This window comes from Trachemys scripta, chromosome 6 (assembly GCF_013100865.1).
Source record: "Trachemys scripta elegans isolate TJP31775 chromosome 6, CAS_Tse_1.0, whole genome shotgun sequence".
In the NCBI taxonomy this organism is placed as follows: domain Eukaryota; kingdom Metazoa; phylum Chordata; order Testudines; family Emydidae; genus Trachemys; species Trachemys scripta.
Window position 1 is genome coordinate 128,341,894 of NC_048303.1, and position 17,557 is coordinate 128,359,450.

Below are 17,557 nucleotides of genomic sequence, written 5' to 3' on the forward strand. Positions count from 1 at the left end.
TTTCAAGTTCTAGCCATTGGATTGTGTTAGACCTTTCTATGCTAGTTTGAAGAACCTGTTATTAAATAGATGTTCTCCACGTAGGTACTTACAGATGGTAAACAAGTCATCCTTTAACCGTCTCTTTGTTAAGCTAAATAGATTGAGCTTCTTGACTCTCCCATTATAAGGCAGTGTTATGGTAGCTGTGCTGGTTCCAGGATATTAGCGAGATAAGGTGAGTCAGGTAATACCTTTTATTGGACTGTCTTCTGTTGGTGACAGGGACAAGCTTTCAAGCTTAAACAGACCTGAAGAAGGGCTCTGTGTAGCTCGAAAGTTCTCTCTCTCACCAACAGAAGACGGTTCAATAAAAAAATATTACCTCACCCACCTTGTCTCTTTCTAATCTTTTAATCATTCTTATCACTCTTCTCTGAACCCTCTTCAATTTATCAACATCCTTCTTGAATCTACTCCTACTCAAGATTGCCCCTTTTTTCCTCCCAAGATTGCATTAGCTCTTTTTGCCACAGCATCAAGCTGGGAGCTCATGTTTGGCTGATTATCAGTTATAACCCCCAAATCTTTTTCAGAGTCACTGCTTCCCAGGATAGAGTCCCCCATCCTGTAAGTATGGCCTGCATTCTTTGTTCCTAGATGCATACATTTACATTTAGCCTTATTAAAATTCATATTATCTACTTACGCCCCGTTACCAAGTGAGTCAGATTGCTCTGTATCAGTGACCTGTCTTCTTCATTATTCACCACACCCCCAGTTTCTGTGTCACCTGCAAACTTTATCAGTGATGATTTTATTTTTTCCTCCAGGTTCATTGACAAAAATCTTAAATAACATAGGGCCAAGAACTGATCCCCATGGGACCCCACTGGAAACATGCCCACTCAATGACAATTCCCCAGTTACATTTTGTGATCTACCAGTTAGCCAATTTGTAATTCATTTAATGTGTGGCCTTGTTAGTTGTACATCATTCTAGTTTTTTCATCAAAATGTTGTGTGGCAAAAAGCATGCAAGTCAAATGCCTTACAGAAGTCTAAGTATACTAGGTCAAAACTATTACTGTTATCAATCAAACCTGTACATTCATCAAAACAAGATATTAAGTTAGTTTGACGGAATCTATTTTCTATAAACCCATGTTGATTTTCATTAATTACATTACCCTCCTTTAATTCTTTATTAATCAAGTCCCGTATCAGTTGCTCCATTATCTTGACAGGAACCGATGTCAGCCTGACAGGCCTGTAATTATCCAGAAGCCTGGCCAGTGTAAGCTCAAATTACCTAGTTTGCCACTTCTTCAGAGGAAAGTGGGCATGCACCAGCCCCGCTTCAGCCAAAACATACTCTTATAGGTAAAATATAAAAAAGATTTATTAACTTGGAGAACGACAGATTTTAAATAGGGCTATCAAACAATTAAAAAAATTAATCACAATTAATTGCAAGATTAAAAAATAGTCGTAATTAATAGCAGTTTTAATTGCATGGTTAAACAACAATAGAATACTATTTTTTAAAATATTTTTGGCTGTTTTCTACATTTTCAAATACAACAGAATACAAAGTGTACAGTGCTCACTTTATCTTATTTTTACTACAAATATTTGCACTGTAAAAAAAGAAAAAATCATATTTTGCAATTCATCTCATACAAGCACTGTAGTGCAATCTATCATGAAAGTGCAACTTACAAATGTAGAATTTTTTTACATAACTGCACTCAAAAATAAAACAATGTAAAACTTTAGTGCCTACAAGTCCACTCAGTCCTACTTCTTGTTCAGCCAATCACTAAGACAAAGAAGTTTGTTTACATTTATGGACAATAATGCTGCCTGCTTCTTATTTACAATGTCACCTGAAAGTGAAACCAGGAGTTTGCATGGCACTGTTGTAGTCGACGTTGCAAAGTATTTATGTGTCAGATATGCTAAACATTCATATGCACCTTCATGCATCGACCATCGTTCCAGAAGACATGCGTACATGCTGATGACGAGTTCTGCTCGATAATAGTCCAAAGCAGTGCGGACCGACGCACGAACATTTTCATCTTCTAAGTCAGATGCCACCAACAGAACTGATTTTCTTTTTTGGTGGTTTGGGTTCTGTAGTTTCCACATCAGAGCATTGCTCTGTTAAGACTTCTGACAGCATGTTCCACCCTCATCCCTCTCAGATTTTGAAAGGCACTTCAGACTGTTAAATCTTAGGTCGACGGCTGTAGCTATCTTTAGGAATGCCATATTCGTACCTTCTTTGCATTTTGTCAAATCTGCAGTGAAAAAGTCTTCTTAAATTGAACAACGTGTGCTGGGTTGTCATCCGAGACTGCTATAACACGAAATATATGGCAGAATGTGAGTAAAACCATGGAGCAGGAGACGTACAATTCTCCCCCAAGGAGTTCAATCACAAATTTAATGAACACATTTTTTTAACGAGTATTATCAGCTTCCTCCAAACACAGGTGATCAATGATGTCATTGGAAAAGATATGATTTGCTGAATATTATTATCCTATTTGTATGCATGTATCGTTTTTGTATCTGAAGTTATGAATATTGACTAGGTATCTGTATTTCAAATGTAGTTACACCTGGGTAATGCCCACTAGACAAGATGCTTTTAGTCTAGCTAGCTGGGTGGGGAAGGGCTATTCAGGGCAATGGGACATTAGGAGAAAATGACAGGCCTTAGGAGAAGCTTATCTCCCACCCGGGGAGCCTTCCTGAAAATGCTACAAACAGCCTCCAAGTAATGGCTGCTATGACTCTACAAGGTCATGTGATGAGACCCTGTCTTGGTCTCTCTTTTTATACCTTCTTCCAGATGCTAGAAAGATCCTACTGGTACGTGGGGGTCAGGAAATCCACATTGGTCAAGCAGTCTCCATTGTGTATGTGCCTTCCCTATAGAGCCTCTGGGATAGTGTATTCTTTTCTTGATGGGTCATCACCACTGTCTGGCCCTCCTTTGTTGATTGACTCGCTGTGGGCATTCCCAACCACACAGCATATTTCAGTAACACATATAGCAACACTTCATAACAATGATAGTACATACAATCCAACAGAATGTTAATAATCAACAAATCAAGACTTTTAAAATGATACCTCAGAAGGTATACGTTATACCAAGCATATCATAATTATTCCACAGTGGTGAATATTGGGGTTCCAGGGTGCTACTTTGAGGTACAAAGTGTCACATCCAGGTCACCCCATTTACCATTTTAAAAAATAGGCTGTGGTGGGGTGGTGCCCCACCCCCTGAGAAAAAAGCTGGAACAAGCCTTTGAGGCTGCGCAGGCCAGCAGCCAATCAAGAGAGGCCTGCTAGGAGCCAATCAGGGCCGGGTTAGACCCTATATAAAGGCTGCCTAGGAGGAGGAAAGGGAGTCTCTCCCTGGCTGCCAAGGGAGGAGAACTGGCTCCTTGGCTGAAAGATAGCACCTTAGACAGAGCAGTGCTGGGGAAGGGCAGAAGGAGCTGGGGAGCTCCAGCCAAGGAAAACCGCAGACCTCCCTACAAAGGGCCGAGCGGGGGCACAGGGCCAAAGGCGAAGCGGCCCAGGGACAAAGTCTGACAAGGGAGAGAAGGAGGGCAGGGAGGCTGCCGCTAGAGGGTCCCTGGGTCGGGACCCAGAGTAGCAGGTGGGCCTGGGTCCTCCCCTCCCCCTTGTACTATGCCTGGCTGAGGAGCAGCATGGGCCTGATACAGACTGTGGCTGGCCCCTGTGACAAAGGGGCTAGACTGTGAGGCTGCAGCCAGCCACTAGAACAGGTACAGACGGAGGACTGCTGATAACACCAGACCCCTGGAAGGGGGTGCGACCAGAGCGGTGGGCACTGCTGGAGGGCAGTGTCCTGAAGAGGATGCTGCCGAGCAGGGAGCAACGTGGGTCCGGACACCAACAGGGGAGCAGACGATGGACGGGACACCAGCGGCAGAGTGTGCCCTGCAGAGGACAGAGCTAATTCCCAGGCGTGCCAGCAGGAGGTGCTGCAGTGGTGAGTCCCAACCCCATCACACTGGCAAATATTCATTTTCTTCCAGTCTTCTGGAATTTCCCCAATGCTCCGAGAATTATTGATAATCAACATTAACGATCCAGCAAGCTCCTCAGCCAGCTTGTTTCAGGCAGTGACTCTGACAAAATATGTGAGCGGGGTGGTGGGTGATCAGCTGAACATGAGATCCATGAGATGCTGTGGCCAAAAGTGCTAATGTGATCTTTGGCTGCATAATCAGAGATTCTCTTATGGACCAATCCCTTCCAATAGCAGGTAACCACATTCTTAAGTGTCTTTAAGACAAGTATGTCCTTATTGCTTGGAGAAACACTGGGAAGGTGATAAATGTGTTGGGTACTAAAGAACTGATTATCATAAGTAAACATAAGAAAGCTTGGTGATTTCCATTGTTCCTTAGCGTAACCTCTGAGCCTCAACTTCAGTCTTTGACAGCTGCTTGTTAGACCAGCGGTTTTCAAACTGCGGGTCGCGACCTAGTACTGGGTCACGGCGACTCTGGTCAGCACCGCCGACTGGGCCGCTAAAAGTCTCGTCGACGGTGCTGCCCGGCTAAGGCAGGTTAGTCCCTACCTGTTCTCACACCGCGCTGTGCCCTGGAAGCAGCCAGCAGCAGGTCCGGCTCCTAGGCGGGGGGGGCTACAGGGCTCCATGTGCTGCCCCCTTCCTGAGCACCTCCTCCGCACTGGGGAGGGGGCGGTGCCTGCGGGCAAGAGCCGCACAAAGCCGCTTGTGCACCACCTAGAATCCGGACCTGCTGCTGGCCGCTTCCGGGGCACAGCGCTGTGTCAGAACAGATGGGGACTAGCCTGCCTTAGCACCCCCGCTGCACTGCTGACCGGGAGCCACCCGAGGTAAGCCTGTGCCCCAACCCTGCACCCCTATCCCCACCCCTGAGCCCCCCCAAACCTGGAGCCCCTTCCGGTGCCCCAAACCCCTCATCCCCAGCACCATCCCAGAGCCTGCACCTCCAGCCCAGAGTCCTGACCCCCCTGCCCCACCCCGCAGCCCTCGCACCAAAACCCTCTGCCCCAGCCCCGAGTCCCTCCCACACCCAAAACTCCTCATCCCCAGCTCCATTGGGTCGCAGGGCATCAATAATTTTCTTCAACTGGGTCACAAGAAAAGAAGTTTGAAAACCACTGTGTTAGACTGTATTGCTGCATGCAGTTCATAACTAGAACATTGGTTTTGTCTACACTTGATTGGTGAACTGTTGATTGTATATTGATGTGGTTCTGGCGGAATTATAAATTGTTGATTGGTTAAGAATAAGCAAGTGTCCTGATTTTAAAAATTGTTCAAGTTAAAAGTTGACCTGAAAAAAACCTAGCATTAAATTGGTAAGCTAATGATCCCTGGACTCAATAAAAAGGCCTTATCATATTCGGTTCCATTCTAATATTGGCTATAATGTTTATCCAATGGGCAATCTAGCTTATTAGATTTCAGCTTTAAAATCTAACTGGCACCTCAGCAAACTTGTAAAATTGACCACGAACTCTTATGGTTCTGCTCTTCACCAGCAGTACAGAGGCAGGCCACAGTGACAGAAATTGCCTAATCATTGCAGAGATGATCCAATAACCAATTAATTCCATTTATTTCGGTGGGCACTGAATTTATTCCTGGGGGGATTCTATGCCACTGCACAATGCAGAATTTGTGCAGAAATTAATTATGTACACAGAATTTCCATTTCCTCCCACAGAAATGGGCTGCAGAGCTGCTGGCTGCCACTAGGGGGCTGCAGGACCCACAGAGCCCAACTTCCAAATAGATGACACTGTGGGGGGGAGGGAGCTGGAGGGTTCCTGGCAGCTGCAGTGCCCAGCATGCCCTGAAAGAGGGAGGGGATGTGCAGGAAACTCTGTACAAGCCTGGGACCCAACATCCGACTGTTTCTCCTGGATCCTGGGCTCTGGTGGGGAGCAGGTGTGAGTGTCTGGGCTGGGCGGTGCCCTGCAGCTGGGCTCGAGGGGGAGGGATGCGGGTGTCTGGGCTGGGGGGTACCCCACAGCTGGGCTCTGGTGGGTAGGGGGTGCAGGTGTCTGGGCTGAGGGGGGCCTGCAGCTGGGTTCTGGGGGGCAGGGGGTTTGGGTGTCTGGGCTGGGGGACATCCTGCAGCTGGGCTCTGGTGGGGAGGGGGTGTCTGGCCCCCCTGCTGGGCTCTGGTGGGGAGGGGGTGGAGAAATAGGAACTGGGTTGTCATAGGGGTTTCCTTAACACTCTACTCCTGGAGGATTTTTTGGTGTCTGTATTGTTACAGACATAGTTGCTGATCAGTATTTTGAAATAAATACAAAATAACTGAAACTAGTGTGATTATATAGTGTTATTTTGGCAAATAAAATATGCAGAATTTTAAAATGTTGTGTGCAGAATTTTTAATATTTTGGCACAGAATTCCCCCAGGAGTATGAATTGGAGCTATATGCATTCAAATTGGCCTCCCAGACAGCTTTTAGAAAAACCATGAAATAGAAGACTTGACATAAGCTGAAATGTCAGAGGAGGGATTTAATATTCCCTGGTTATCCATTCAGGCTCAGATCCAGCTTTGGGTTTTGTGCAAAGCTGCCATCCGTGGCAGTGGAAGCTGAGCACTTGGACTGCTGGCAGGGAGAGACCCATCACAACGTGGACTAGGTAGTGCGGGATAGGAAGGAAAACACTATGGAATCCTGAACTCCAATGTGAGAGAGATACCATTCGAATGCATTTCTAATTACTTCACACCTCTTTGGTATGTGGGAGAGCTGGATATCTGAACACTGTCACTGCTGAAACTCTCAGTAAAAAACAACTTGGCACAAACACACCACAACCAAGGGCATTGCCCCCAAGCACCTGTGTGACGTTCTGTATCTCCAGGGAACACCTTACACCCCCATGTTTCTTTATAAAACGATGATGTGGTATCCAATGCAAAGTTTGTCATGTTGGGTGTCTTCGGAAGACTCATGATGCACTGAGCATTGTTGTTATAGGGATGTTATAGTAATTGTTGTTACAGTACTGTTATAGGTTATAATTTCATGTATATAGTTATGAGGCTGAAAATGTGTCCTCGTGAAAATAAACCCAGACAAAAACTCTCCAAGAGCAGAGAGGCAGTTCACACCTCATCAGGGCATGTATGGGACAAACCCAGCCCAGCCTCACAGGAACAAAGGATGCTGGCCTAGGCAGCAACAAAAGGATCTATTGAACTCTTGAGTGAATCGCACCTCTTCCTTTGGGTAATGCTCACCTGACTCGGGGGGGGGGGGGAAGGGCAGCGGCAAAGCCAAGAGGGAGGAAAGAACATGATAAAAAGGAGAGATGTTTGCCATGCACACACACACTCACTCACTCTCTCTCTCTCTCTCCCACCTCCATCTACAGGCGTCACCACCACGCGACTGAAGAGCTGATCAAAGGGGAGAGCCTGGCTGAAGAGCAACCAGGCAGCCTGTGGTGAGAAGCATCTAAGTTTGTAAGGACATTGAAAGTGTTAAGATCAGCTTAGAAAGTGTTTTGCTTTTATTTCATTTGACCAAATCCAACTTATTAGGCTTTGAGTTATAATCACTTAAAATCTCTTTATAGTTACTAAATCTGTTTGTTTGTTCTACCTGAAGCAGTGCGTTTGGTTTGAAGCGTGTCAGACTCCCCTTGGGATAACAAGCCTGGTACATATCAATTTCTTTGGTAAATTAATAAACTCATATAAGCTTGCAGCATCCAGTGGGCATAACTGGACACTGCAAGATGGAGGTTCCTAGGGTTGTCTGCGATTGAAGATAGCAGCTAGTGTCATTCGGTTGCACAATCCAAGGAGCAGCTTACACGCCAGAGGCTGTGCGTGACCAGCCCAGGAGTGGGGTTCTCACAGCAGAGCAGGTTCAGGCTGGCTCCCAGAGTCAAGGAGTGGAGTGACCTAGCAGATCACCAGTCCAGATAACACCAGAGGGGAATGTCACAACCTGCAACATTGGCTCTGTGTCTTGGGGGTGGTATTTGGCAGGACAAATGAGGTTCATGGGTCTCTCTCACGCCTCTTTTCTCCCTGGTCCTTCAGTCAATTTCAGCCAGATTGAGAAATTATTTTAGTTTCCACAGACGTGTAGTGCATGCAGCAATGTAGCTATGTCATGTCTTGGGGGTGTGTGTGTGTGTGTAAAACACACGCATTCATAGAAATGTAGGGCTGATGGGACCTTGAGACATCATCTAGTCCCAGCCCCTGTGCTGTGGCAGGACCTAGTAAAACTAGACCATCCCTGTCCAAATTGTTTTTAAACGCTTCCAATGATGGGGACTCCATAACCTCCATTGGAAGTCTGTTCCAAAGCTTAACTACCCTTAGAATTACAAAGTTTTTCCTAATAGCTAACCTAAATCTCCATTTGCTGCAGATTAAGCCTGTTACTTCTTGTCCTATCTTCAGTGGACATGGAGAACAATTGATCAGTCTTCTTTATAACAGCCCTTAACATATTGGAAGAATATTATCAGGTCCCCCCTCAGTCAGCTTTTCTCAAGACTACATATACATTTTTCAACCTTTCCTCGTATGCCAGGTTTTTTAAAACATTTTATCATTTTTGTTGCTCTCCTCTTGCTGGGGCCTCACCAGTGCTGACAAGGGCAGGACAATTACTTCTACATATCTGAGAACTCTGCCCATGCGCAGAGGCCGGGGCAGTAGTATGTAGTGCCTGTTACACCCACATGCGCCATCTTGTGGAAACTTTACTTTTGTTCCTTCTTGTTTTGTTTTCCTCCTAAAATAAGTCATTTGTATTGAAAGTGCAGGATTGTTCACTGGATATGGAAAACCTTAATGAGTGTGTTATGTTAATCGCTCAAAGAAAACCTCAACACATCAATTTGAAAACATGGACCAAATATAATTTCTGAAAGGGGTTTAGTTTAAGAAGCACAGGAATTGCCTGGGTAAATCCAGCCCAAGGCCCACCTCAGCTAGTATCCTGTCTCAGACAGTGGTCAGTCCCAGATATTTCAGAGACAAGTGCCACCGCCCCACATCACACTTGCACCCCCACCATGAAGGAGGAGTCCTAATCCCTAATGGTTAGAGTGTAGTTTAAACCCCAACGCTGCAGGTTTAATATCTCTTCCAAAATATGTGTTAGCATTAACTCTTGTAACTTTGACTATTCTTGTTCTGCATATAAGCATCCAGTCCCTTTTGAATCTTGCTAAATTCTTGGCTTCAACATCTTCCTGGGACAGTGAGTTCCACAGGCTAATTACGTGTTGTGTGAAAAAGAAAAAGGGCTCCTCGTGGAATACTGTGCAAATCAACGGGAATAAGCAGGGGATGGACTCTAGTCCTGTGTGTTTGCTTGGGCCAGATTCTGACCTCCCTTCTACTTGCATTAATCCAGAGTGATTCCACAGAGTAGCTGAGAGAAGGAACAATCCTCAAGAGTTGACCACACCACAAATGCATCTACAGCAGAGCATCCTCCTGCCACAGAATGTGTGTGGCCACATCTGTGTGGGAACACAAGGTTCTGAGCTCTGCACAGACATGGAGCTGATTTCCCCCCTTGTTTGTTTTCAGATGTAAATGTGTTCAAGGTCTCACAATTGGATCATTAGCACTTGCTCAGGCGGAACCCCACTGAAACCGAGGGGCTTGAGTGTAATGAGGAGTGACTTTGTGGAAGAACAACACTTGTTAGCCCTGTTCAGTTAGAGGAGACCCTCTCACGGAGGCTCTTGCACGGTACTTCGTATTTCTTTCCCAACTAAGAGCATTAGCAAATTAGTGACACAGAGCGAGCCGGGAAACTTACAGTGGCATCTTCAGAACAGGAAGCGATTACAAAGTCATCAAAAGGGCTCCACTTGATGTCCAGGACATTTCCTCTGTGCCCGCACACCCTGGGGTAGTGAGGATCAAGCTTGCCTGTCTGAAAAGAACAGCAAGTCTCTGTTAGCGCAGAAAGGCTACATTTGGCCACAGAACAGCAGGAGGTCTCCATGCAGGCTGGCCCCACAAGACCTGAGCTAAGCTCTCTGGCACTCCACATAGCAAGATCCACAGTGCTCAGTTTACTGGACATGGGTCCATGCTCACCCTTAAAGCCATGTCCTCCTTAGCTCAGGCCAGGCCTACACGACATACTTACTGCAGTATAACTACTTCCCTCAGGGATGTGAAAAATCCACACTCCTGAGTGATGTAGTTATACCGACCTTAACCCCCCCATGTAGGTAGTGCTATGTTGACGGGAGAGCTTTTCCTGCTGACATAGCTACTGCCTCTCACGGAGGTGGAGTTATTAAGCCGATGGAGAACTTAGAGCATCTTCACCAGAAGTACTACAGCGGCACAGCTGCATTGATACAGACCTGCTGTTCGTCTTTGCCTTGCCACACTCCCCCTGAGTGCCTACAGGAGAAAAGCCTTGTGATGACTGAGTCCTGACAAGGAATAGGGCAGCATCCTGAAGCCACTGACCACGCCCCAGATGGTAATAATGAGTAAGGAGCAGCCCGATTCCTAGCTCTCATCACAAGGGGGCTGTAATTGACTGGAATGGATTTGACTGCAGACAAAGGGCATCAGGAAGACTCTACAGCTCAGTGCCAACCCTTGCTAATGGAAAACAGGAAAGTGAGTCAGTAGTGAACAGAAGAACGGCCATACTGGGTCACACCACTGGTCCATCTAGCCCAGTAGCTTGTCTTCCTACAGTGGCCAGTGCCAGAATCTTCAGAGAGCATGACCGAATGCACTCCTGTACGCACACCATACACACCGCTGTAAAAATCTTTGTATAAAATATACCTCATGAGGTATCATTTGAAAACAACGTGAGTCAATTATTGGATGGTACATTTATGTAGCAACATTATATGTAAAGTTATGAATTCCCTCTGTATGATGATGTTAGCACATATTCAAACCCACCCAGCCCTGACTAGGTAAAAGCACAGGTCTCTCCTAAACAAAGGAGTGTGTATTTACCTCCATTTACATACAAGTAGTAAGCAGAGTCCTTGAGACAGCAAGAGGGGGAAGTGGCAGGATCCAAGGCAAATCTGCTTTTCACCATACACAGGGAGCCACCTTCACTCCCAGACTCCACATTGCTTCCTCACTTCTTGAATAAACTTTGCTTTGAGGGTAATCCTCGGGAGAATCCACTTCAAAGGAGGACTGGACTGTAAAAGTGAGGGGCAAGAACACCCCAACGTATCCCTCTCTACCTTTCACCTAACACGACAAAGGAACCAGCCCTTGGACTTTGGGAGTGAGCCTGGCCTGAAAATTTGGTCAGCAATGCTACTGGGAACCTGGGGTAAGGATTTTACCTTGAACCAAGTCTAGTTTGTTAAGTTTTAGTAACTAGGAAGAATTTTATCTTTATTTCTCTTGTAACCTGACTTTAATGCCTTATACTTGTATTCAATTAAGATCTAGTTCTTTGTAGTTAAATAAACTTGTTTTATTTTTTTAAATCTAAACTAATCCAGTGCTGCGTTTAAACAGAGCTGTTTGGGTAACTCCAGTTAAAGTCGCAAACTGTTGGATATTGACCCCTTACAGGAGCTATGGCCCTCTAATATCTGAACTGTCCAGCAAAGGGCTGGACACTTCAGAACACACGTATTGGGGAAAATCTGGGACTAGGAATGTGGTGGCGTCACCCTGCAAGTGGGTAACCAAGGCTGCTAGAAGCCAGAGTATGGCTGGGGTGTTGCTGACCAGCTGCTCAGGTCAGAATTGCTGGACCAAGGACTGCAGCTATACACTGAGACTCAGGGGGTGACCTGCATGCTGTTTGGCAGTTTATGCATTTCCCAGGTTGGGAACTACAGCAGCAAAGCACTGTGAGGCAGGTGGTGACAACCCCTCGCTGGTCTGGATTGCACCCTGGAATATGGCAGAGGGAATGAACAGAACAGGGCACTTATCAAGTCATTCATCCCCAGTTCCAGCTTCTGGCAGTCAGAGGTTTAGGGACACCCAGAGCATGGTTTTGCATCCCAGACCATCTTGGCTAATAGCCATTGATGGACCTATCCTCCATGAACTGATCTAGTTCTTGTTTGAACCAAGTTATACTTTTGACCTTCACAACATCCCCTGGCAAAGAGTTCCACAGCTTGACTGTGTGTTGTGTGATGAAGTGCTTCCTTATATTTATTTTAAAACTGCTGTCCACGATGGGCGGGGGACCACCCGAGAGCAGCCCCCGGCCCGTGTCTCCGCCCCTTAGGCTCTCCACCCTGGACAGTTGGAGGGTCTACAGCTTCCCACAGCTGCCTGACCAGCTCTTACCATGGCCCGGCTGCGGCTCTTCGGCCCCCAAGACCCCACCCCCTGGCCAGGCTGGAAGCCGGAGCTAGGTCAGGGTAAAAGATCAGCAGGCAGCCCTGGGGAGGGTGAACGGCTCCGCAGAGCTGCCATGGCTTCTTGGGCTGCTCTTACCAGGACTGGGCTCCAGCTTCCAGCCTGGCTGGTGGGTGGGGCCTCAAGGGGAAGAGGAGGGGCAGGGGGCTGTGCCTGTGGCAAAAAATGGACAGTCTAGGCCCATCCACTTTCAAAAGTGGGAGGGCCATGGCCCCTTGGCTCCCTCTGTTCCGGCACCCCTGCACAGGTGCTGTGATGTGCTGTCCAGGCACCAAGAGCCCTCTCTTCTCATGCTAAAGTCTGAAGCAAGTTCAATAGAGGAATGCAGGACAGCTCTTAAGCATGTGCTTAACTCTCCTGAAGTGGGATCTAAATAAATAAATGTCAAATAATCCTCTCCTCTCTGGTGTCCTGCTCTAGACCCTGATTCAGCAAACTCGGAAACAAGAGTTTAGCTTTAAGAACATGAATAGTCCCACTAAAATCATGTGCTTAAAGCTAAGCATCTGCTTCAGTGCTCTGGAGGATCAGGGGCCTATAGTGCGCTGCATGACCACGGAATCTCCTCTATTCTTTAATCAGGGATTAGTTCAAAGGCCGAAAAGGCTCCTTGTCTGTGAACAAAAGCTAGAACCATGTAATTACAGAGCTATTTGTGCTCTCCCGTTCTACGAATGATGGTTATTATTTATTATTGGTTTGCAGTTGCTCCCAGAGGCATGGAAGGCACCCAGACACCATGGTGATGAACATCAGGATAAAAATGCAGACCCTTACTGTGCTAGGTGCTGTACAAACATGTAATAGATGGTCCCTGTCCCAGAGAGCCTCTGGCCCTACCACGCATTTTGAAAAACAGGCAGCTGCAATAACCAAGCCTTCCCATTGCCATCACGACCATCTGGGATCCCTGCTGCTCCACCTTTGCACTCCAGCAGGGGCGATCAGGAAAAGGGGCAGCCCATGCCCCCTGGGCCCTGCTGCCCGTGCTCACCTGATGGATGGGTATCACGAGGAAAGCCCCGCCGCCTGCACACTCTGTCACGACAGCAATGAAGTGGGGGTTGACAGCGCAGAAGTGGTTGTCGTGCACACTGCAGGTGATGGGGACGCAGTCGTAGCACTTCTCCTTGCTAGCAGGCTTGCCGTACACATGGCGGAACTTGGAACTCCGGTACTGAGGGTGCCATGACATCTGCAGCAGTCAAAACACAAGACAGAGGATGAGGCAGGGACCATCCCCTTGCTATCGGACATTAGCGTGGGTTTGAAATTCAGCCCTGCATCTCCTATTGACTCATGCCTGCTTACACCTGCAGCGCAATCAGCCCCAGTACACATCTGGCTCCAGAACGCCGGGTCCTGCCTGGGGGCAATGCACACACGCCCCTGGAGCTATTTCCCTCTCCTCTATTTTGTGACTTCCCCCCTCTTTCCCACCCCACACACATTTCCCCTTTCAGACCACTCATGGGCCCTTCTCCCTTTATCTTATCTCGCCCCACCCCGAAGCCCTTCCCAAGGCCACCAGTGCAGTCAGCCAAGCCCAGCCGTGCAGCCACACCCTAAATCAAACTGCCAGCAGCTCAGCAGACACAGCGTTGTCTCTCCTTCTGGAAAGAAGCCAGATCACTCCAATACTCACCCGTGATGGGACTGGCCACCAGAGAGCCCTTGCAGGGGCAAGAGATGCCAGGTGTTGTGTTCCTCCTATCACACACACACACACACACACACACACACACACACTAAACTGCCTCTCCCGGGTTAGCCAGGTAGCGTACACCTGCAGAAGGAGTTCTGCCAGTGTAGGAACACCACTTTCCCAAACAACAGTAGCTCTGTCAACAGAAGCCCGCTTCTGTCGGATTAGCTGTCTCTACACTGGGGGGGCTGTCGGCATGGCTATCACTAGGAAGTGTGGGGTTTTCACACTTGACTGACAGAGCAATGCCAGTTTAAGTTGTAAGTATAGCCCAGGCTTGAGAGAGTGCATGAACTGGCCATCCTGGACCCATGCGCTGCCAACTCCTTTCTTAGTTATGATGAGATAATTGGCTCTGTGGATGAGGGAAAAGCAGTGGACGTGTTATTCCTTGACTTTAGCAAAGCTTTTGATACGGTCTCCCACAGTATTCTTACCAGCAAGTTAAAGAAGCATAGGCTGGATGAATGGACACTAAGGTGGATAGAAAGCTGGCTATATTGTCAGGCTCAACGGGTAGTGATCAACGGCTCCATGTCTAGTTGGCAGCCGGTATCAAGCAGCGTGCCCCAAGGGTCGGTCCTGGGGCCGGTTTTGTTCAATATCTTCATTAACGATCTGGAGGATGGCGTGGACTGCACCCTCAGCAAGTTTGCAGATGACACTAAACTGGGAGGAGTGGTAGATACACTAGAGGGTAGGGACAGGATACAGAGTGACCTAGACAAATCAGAGGATTGGGCCGAAAGAAATCTGATGGAGGTTCAACAAGGACAAGTGCAGAGTCCTGCACTTAGGATGGAAGAATCCCATGCACTGCTACAGACTAGGGACTGAGTGGCTAGGCAGCAGTTCTGCAGAAAAGGACCTAGAGTTTACAGTGGATGAGAAGCTAGATATGAGTCAACAGTGTGTCCTTGTTGCCAAGAAGGCTAACAGCATTTTGGGCTGTATTAGTAGGGGCATTGCCAGCAGATCGAGGGACGTGATCATTCCCCTCTATTCAGCATTGGTGAGGCCTCATCTGGAGTACTGTGTCCAGTTTTGGGCCCCACACTACAAGAAGGATGTAGAAAAATTGGAAAGAGTCCAGCGGAGGGCAACAAAAATGATTAGGGGGCTGGCGCACATGACTTATGAGGAGAGGCTGAGGGAACTGGGATTGTTTAGTCTGCAGAAGAAAAGAATGAGGGGGATCTGATAGCTGCTTTCAACTACCTGAAAGCGGGTTCCAAAGAGGATGGATCTAGACTGTTCTCAGTGGTACCAGATGACAGAACAAGGAGTAATAGTCTCAAGTTGCAGTGCGGAAGATTTAGGTTGGATATTAGGAAAAACTTTTTCACTAGGAGAGTGGTGAAGCACTGGAATGGGTTACCTAGGGGAGGTGGTAGAATCTCCTTCCTTAGAGGTTTTTAAGGTCAGGCTTGACAAAGCCCTGGCTGGGATGATTTAGTTGTGAATTGGTCCTGCTTTGAGCAGGGGGTTGGACTAGATACCTCCTGAGGTCCCTTCCAACCCTGAGATTCTATGATTAGGAGTGACTTGCCTACCGCCTCTCCCCCTGCTGCCAGCCATACATGAGGCCTGCAATGGGTGGATCCAAATGACACCCACCCAGGCCACAGGATGTTCTCAGGTTGACCTCAGCACCACCTGGAACTACACAGCACATCTCCCTGCTATAATGCTGGGAAAGCAATTGTGACGGGGTGGGTCACAGAGACCCCCCCCCACCCCTTGGGACTGCCACCTGATGTGCTGAGACTACCTCTGAGCCCGTTTTCCCTGCCACCTTAGGACTTCAGTGCCCTGTCTTGTTGAGCCAGACCCAGGTCTGAACCACATCCCCCAAAAGCTGCAGACTTAACAGAAAACAGCTTAGAAAGTGCTCCTGTCTCTAGCATCTAGATACCCGGTTCCCAATGGGTTCAAACCCCAAATAAACCCGTTCTACTCTATATAAAGCTTATACAGGGTAAACTCATAAATTGTCTGCCCTCTATAACATGGATAGACAGATATGCACAGGTATTAGTCACTAACTCTGAGTTCTGTAATAAGCAAAAAGTGATTTTATTAAATATAAAAGGTAGGATTTAAGTGGTTCCAGGTAATAACAGACAGAACAAAGTAAGTTACCAAGCAAAATAAAACAACACATGCAAGTCTAAGCCTAATACAGTAGAAAACTAAATGCAGGTAAATCTCACCCTCAGAGATGTTCCAGTAAGCTTCTTTCACAGACTAGACTCCTTTCTAGTCTGGGCCCAATACTTTCCCCTGATACAGTCCTTGTTCCAGCTCAAGTGGTAACTAGGGGATTTCTCATGACTGCAGCCCCCTTTGTTCTGTTCCGCCCCCTTTTATAGCTTTGACACAAGGCGGGAATCTTTTGTCTCTCTGGGTCCCCATCCCTCCTTCTAAATGGAAAAACACCAGGTTTAAGATGGATTCCAGTACCAGGTGACATGGTCACATGTCCTGTGAGACCTCAAGCCTTCACTCTTCTTGGCCTGACTCACAGGAAGGCTTGCAAGTAAACAGAGCCATCTACAGTCAATTGTCCTGCCTAATGGGAGCCATCAAGATTCCAAACCACCATTAATGGCCCACACTTTGCATAATTACAATATGCCCTCAGAGTTATATTTAATATTAATAGTTTCAGATACAAGAGTGGTACATTTATACAAATAGGATGAATACACTCAGTAAATTATAAGCTTTGTAATGATACCTTACAAGAGACCTTTTGCATGAAGCACATTCCAGTTACATTATATTCACACTCATTGGCATATTTTCATAAAATCATATGGCGTGCAAGGTCACAGCAATGTCTCCCTCTCTCATTAGATTTCACTATATTGCCAAAGGGAATGTCCCTCCCTCTGATCCCAAGCACCTAGAACAGAGGCTGGGGAACCCTCCATTCACGGAGGCCTGAAAATTGGGTTTTACCACTAAAAGGGAAAAGAGAGATTAATAAACCCAATAGGAACAGAGACATTCATTCCTTTGTGAGGCCAGCAGCTATTCTGCACCAGTTTGTTAGAGGATTGCACAGTACTTCAAACAGTGACCAAGTAAGATGAATAAGAGTCCATAGCTCATTGATATTGGCCCAGTTCTGTGCATGGCTAGCGAGACACCATGCGACTGACCTGTCCAATTGAAAATAGGCAGTCAAGTAAATCTCAGGTAGCGAATACAACCCAAGAATGGTAACACCCAACCCTGCTCAAAGGCACTAGACACCCCCATCAAAGCTATTCTTCCCATGGAAGTGTGAGAATAGTGCAAACTACGTCCAGTGTAAAGACCCTCCTGCTGCACAAAAGCATTTTCTCATGCCTGAGGGCCAGAGGGTGAAAGTGGCACAACACAAACACCAAGTGAAAGTGGCACTCTAGCTTTCCTGCACAAGGGG

At 47.1% G+C, this 17,557-nt stretch overlaps 1 protein-coding gene across 2 annotated transcripts in view; it reads right to left on the bottom strand.

Annotated features, from left to right (window-relative positions):
* The window catches only part of CORO2A (coronin 2A), a 98,164-nt gene that overhangs the window by 25,931 nt on the left and 54,676 nt on the right, over positions 1 to 17,557 (bottom strand). For both annotated transcript variants that reach the window (XM_034774693.1, XM_034774692.1), the window contains exons 2-3: positions 13,414 to 13,614; positions 9,853 to 9,969 (exon numbers count right to left, since the gene is read on the bottom strand). In XM_034774693.1, coding sequence (XP_034630584.1) covers positions 9,853 to 9,969; positions 13,414 to 13,614 — 318 coding nt within the window. The remainder of the gene's footprint in view (positions 1 to 9,852; positions 9,970 to 13,413; positions 13,615 to 17,557) is intronic.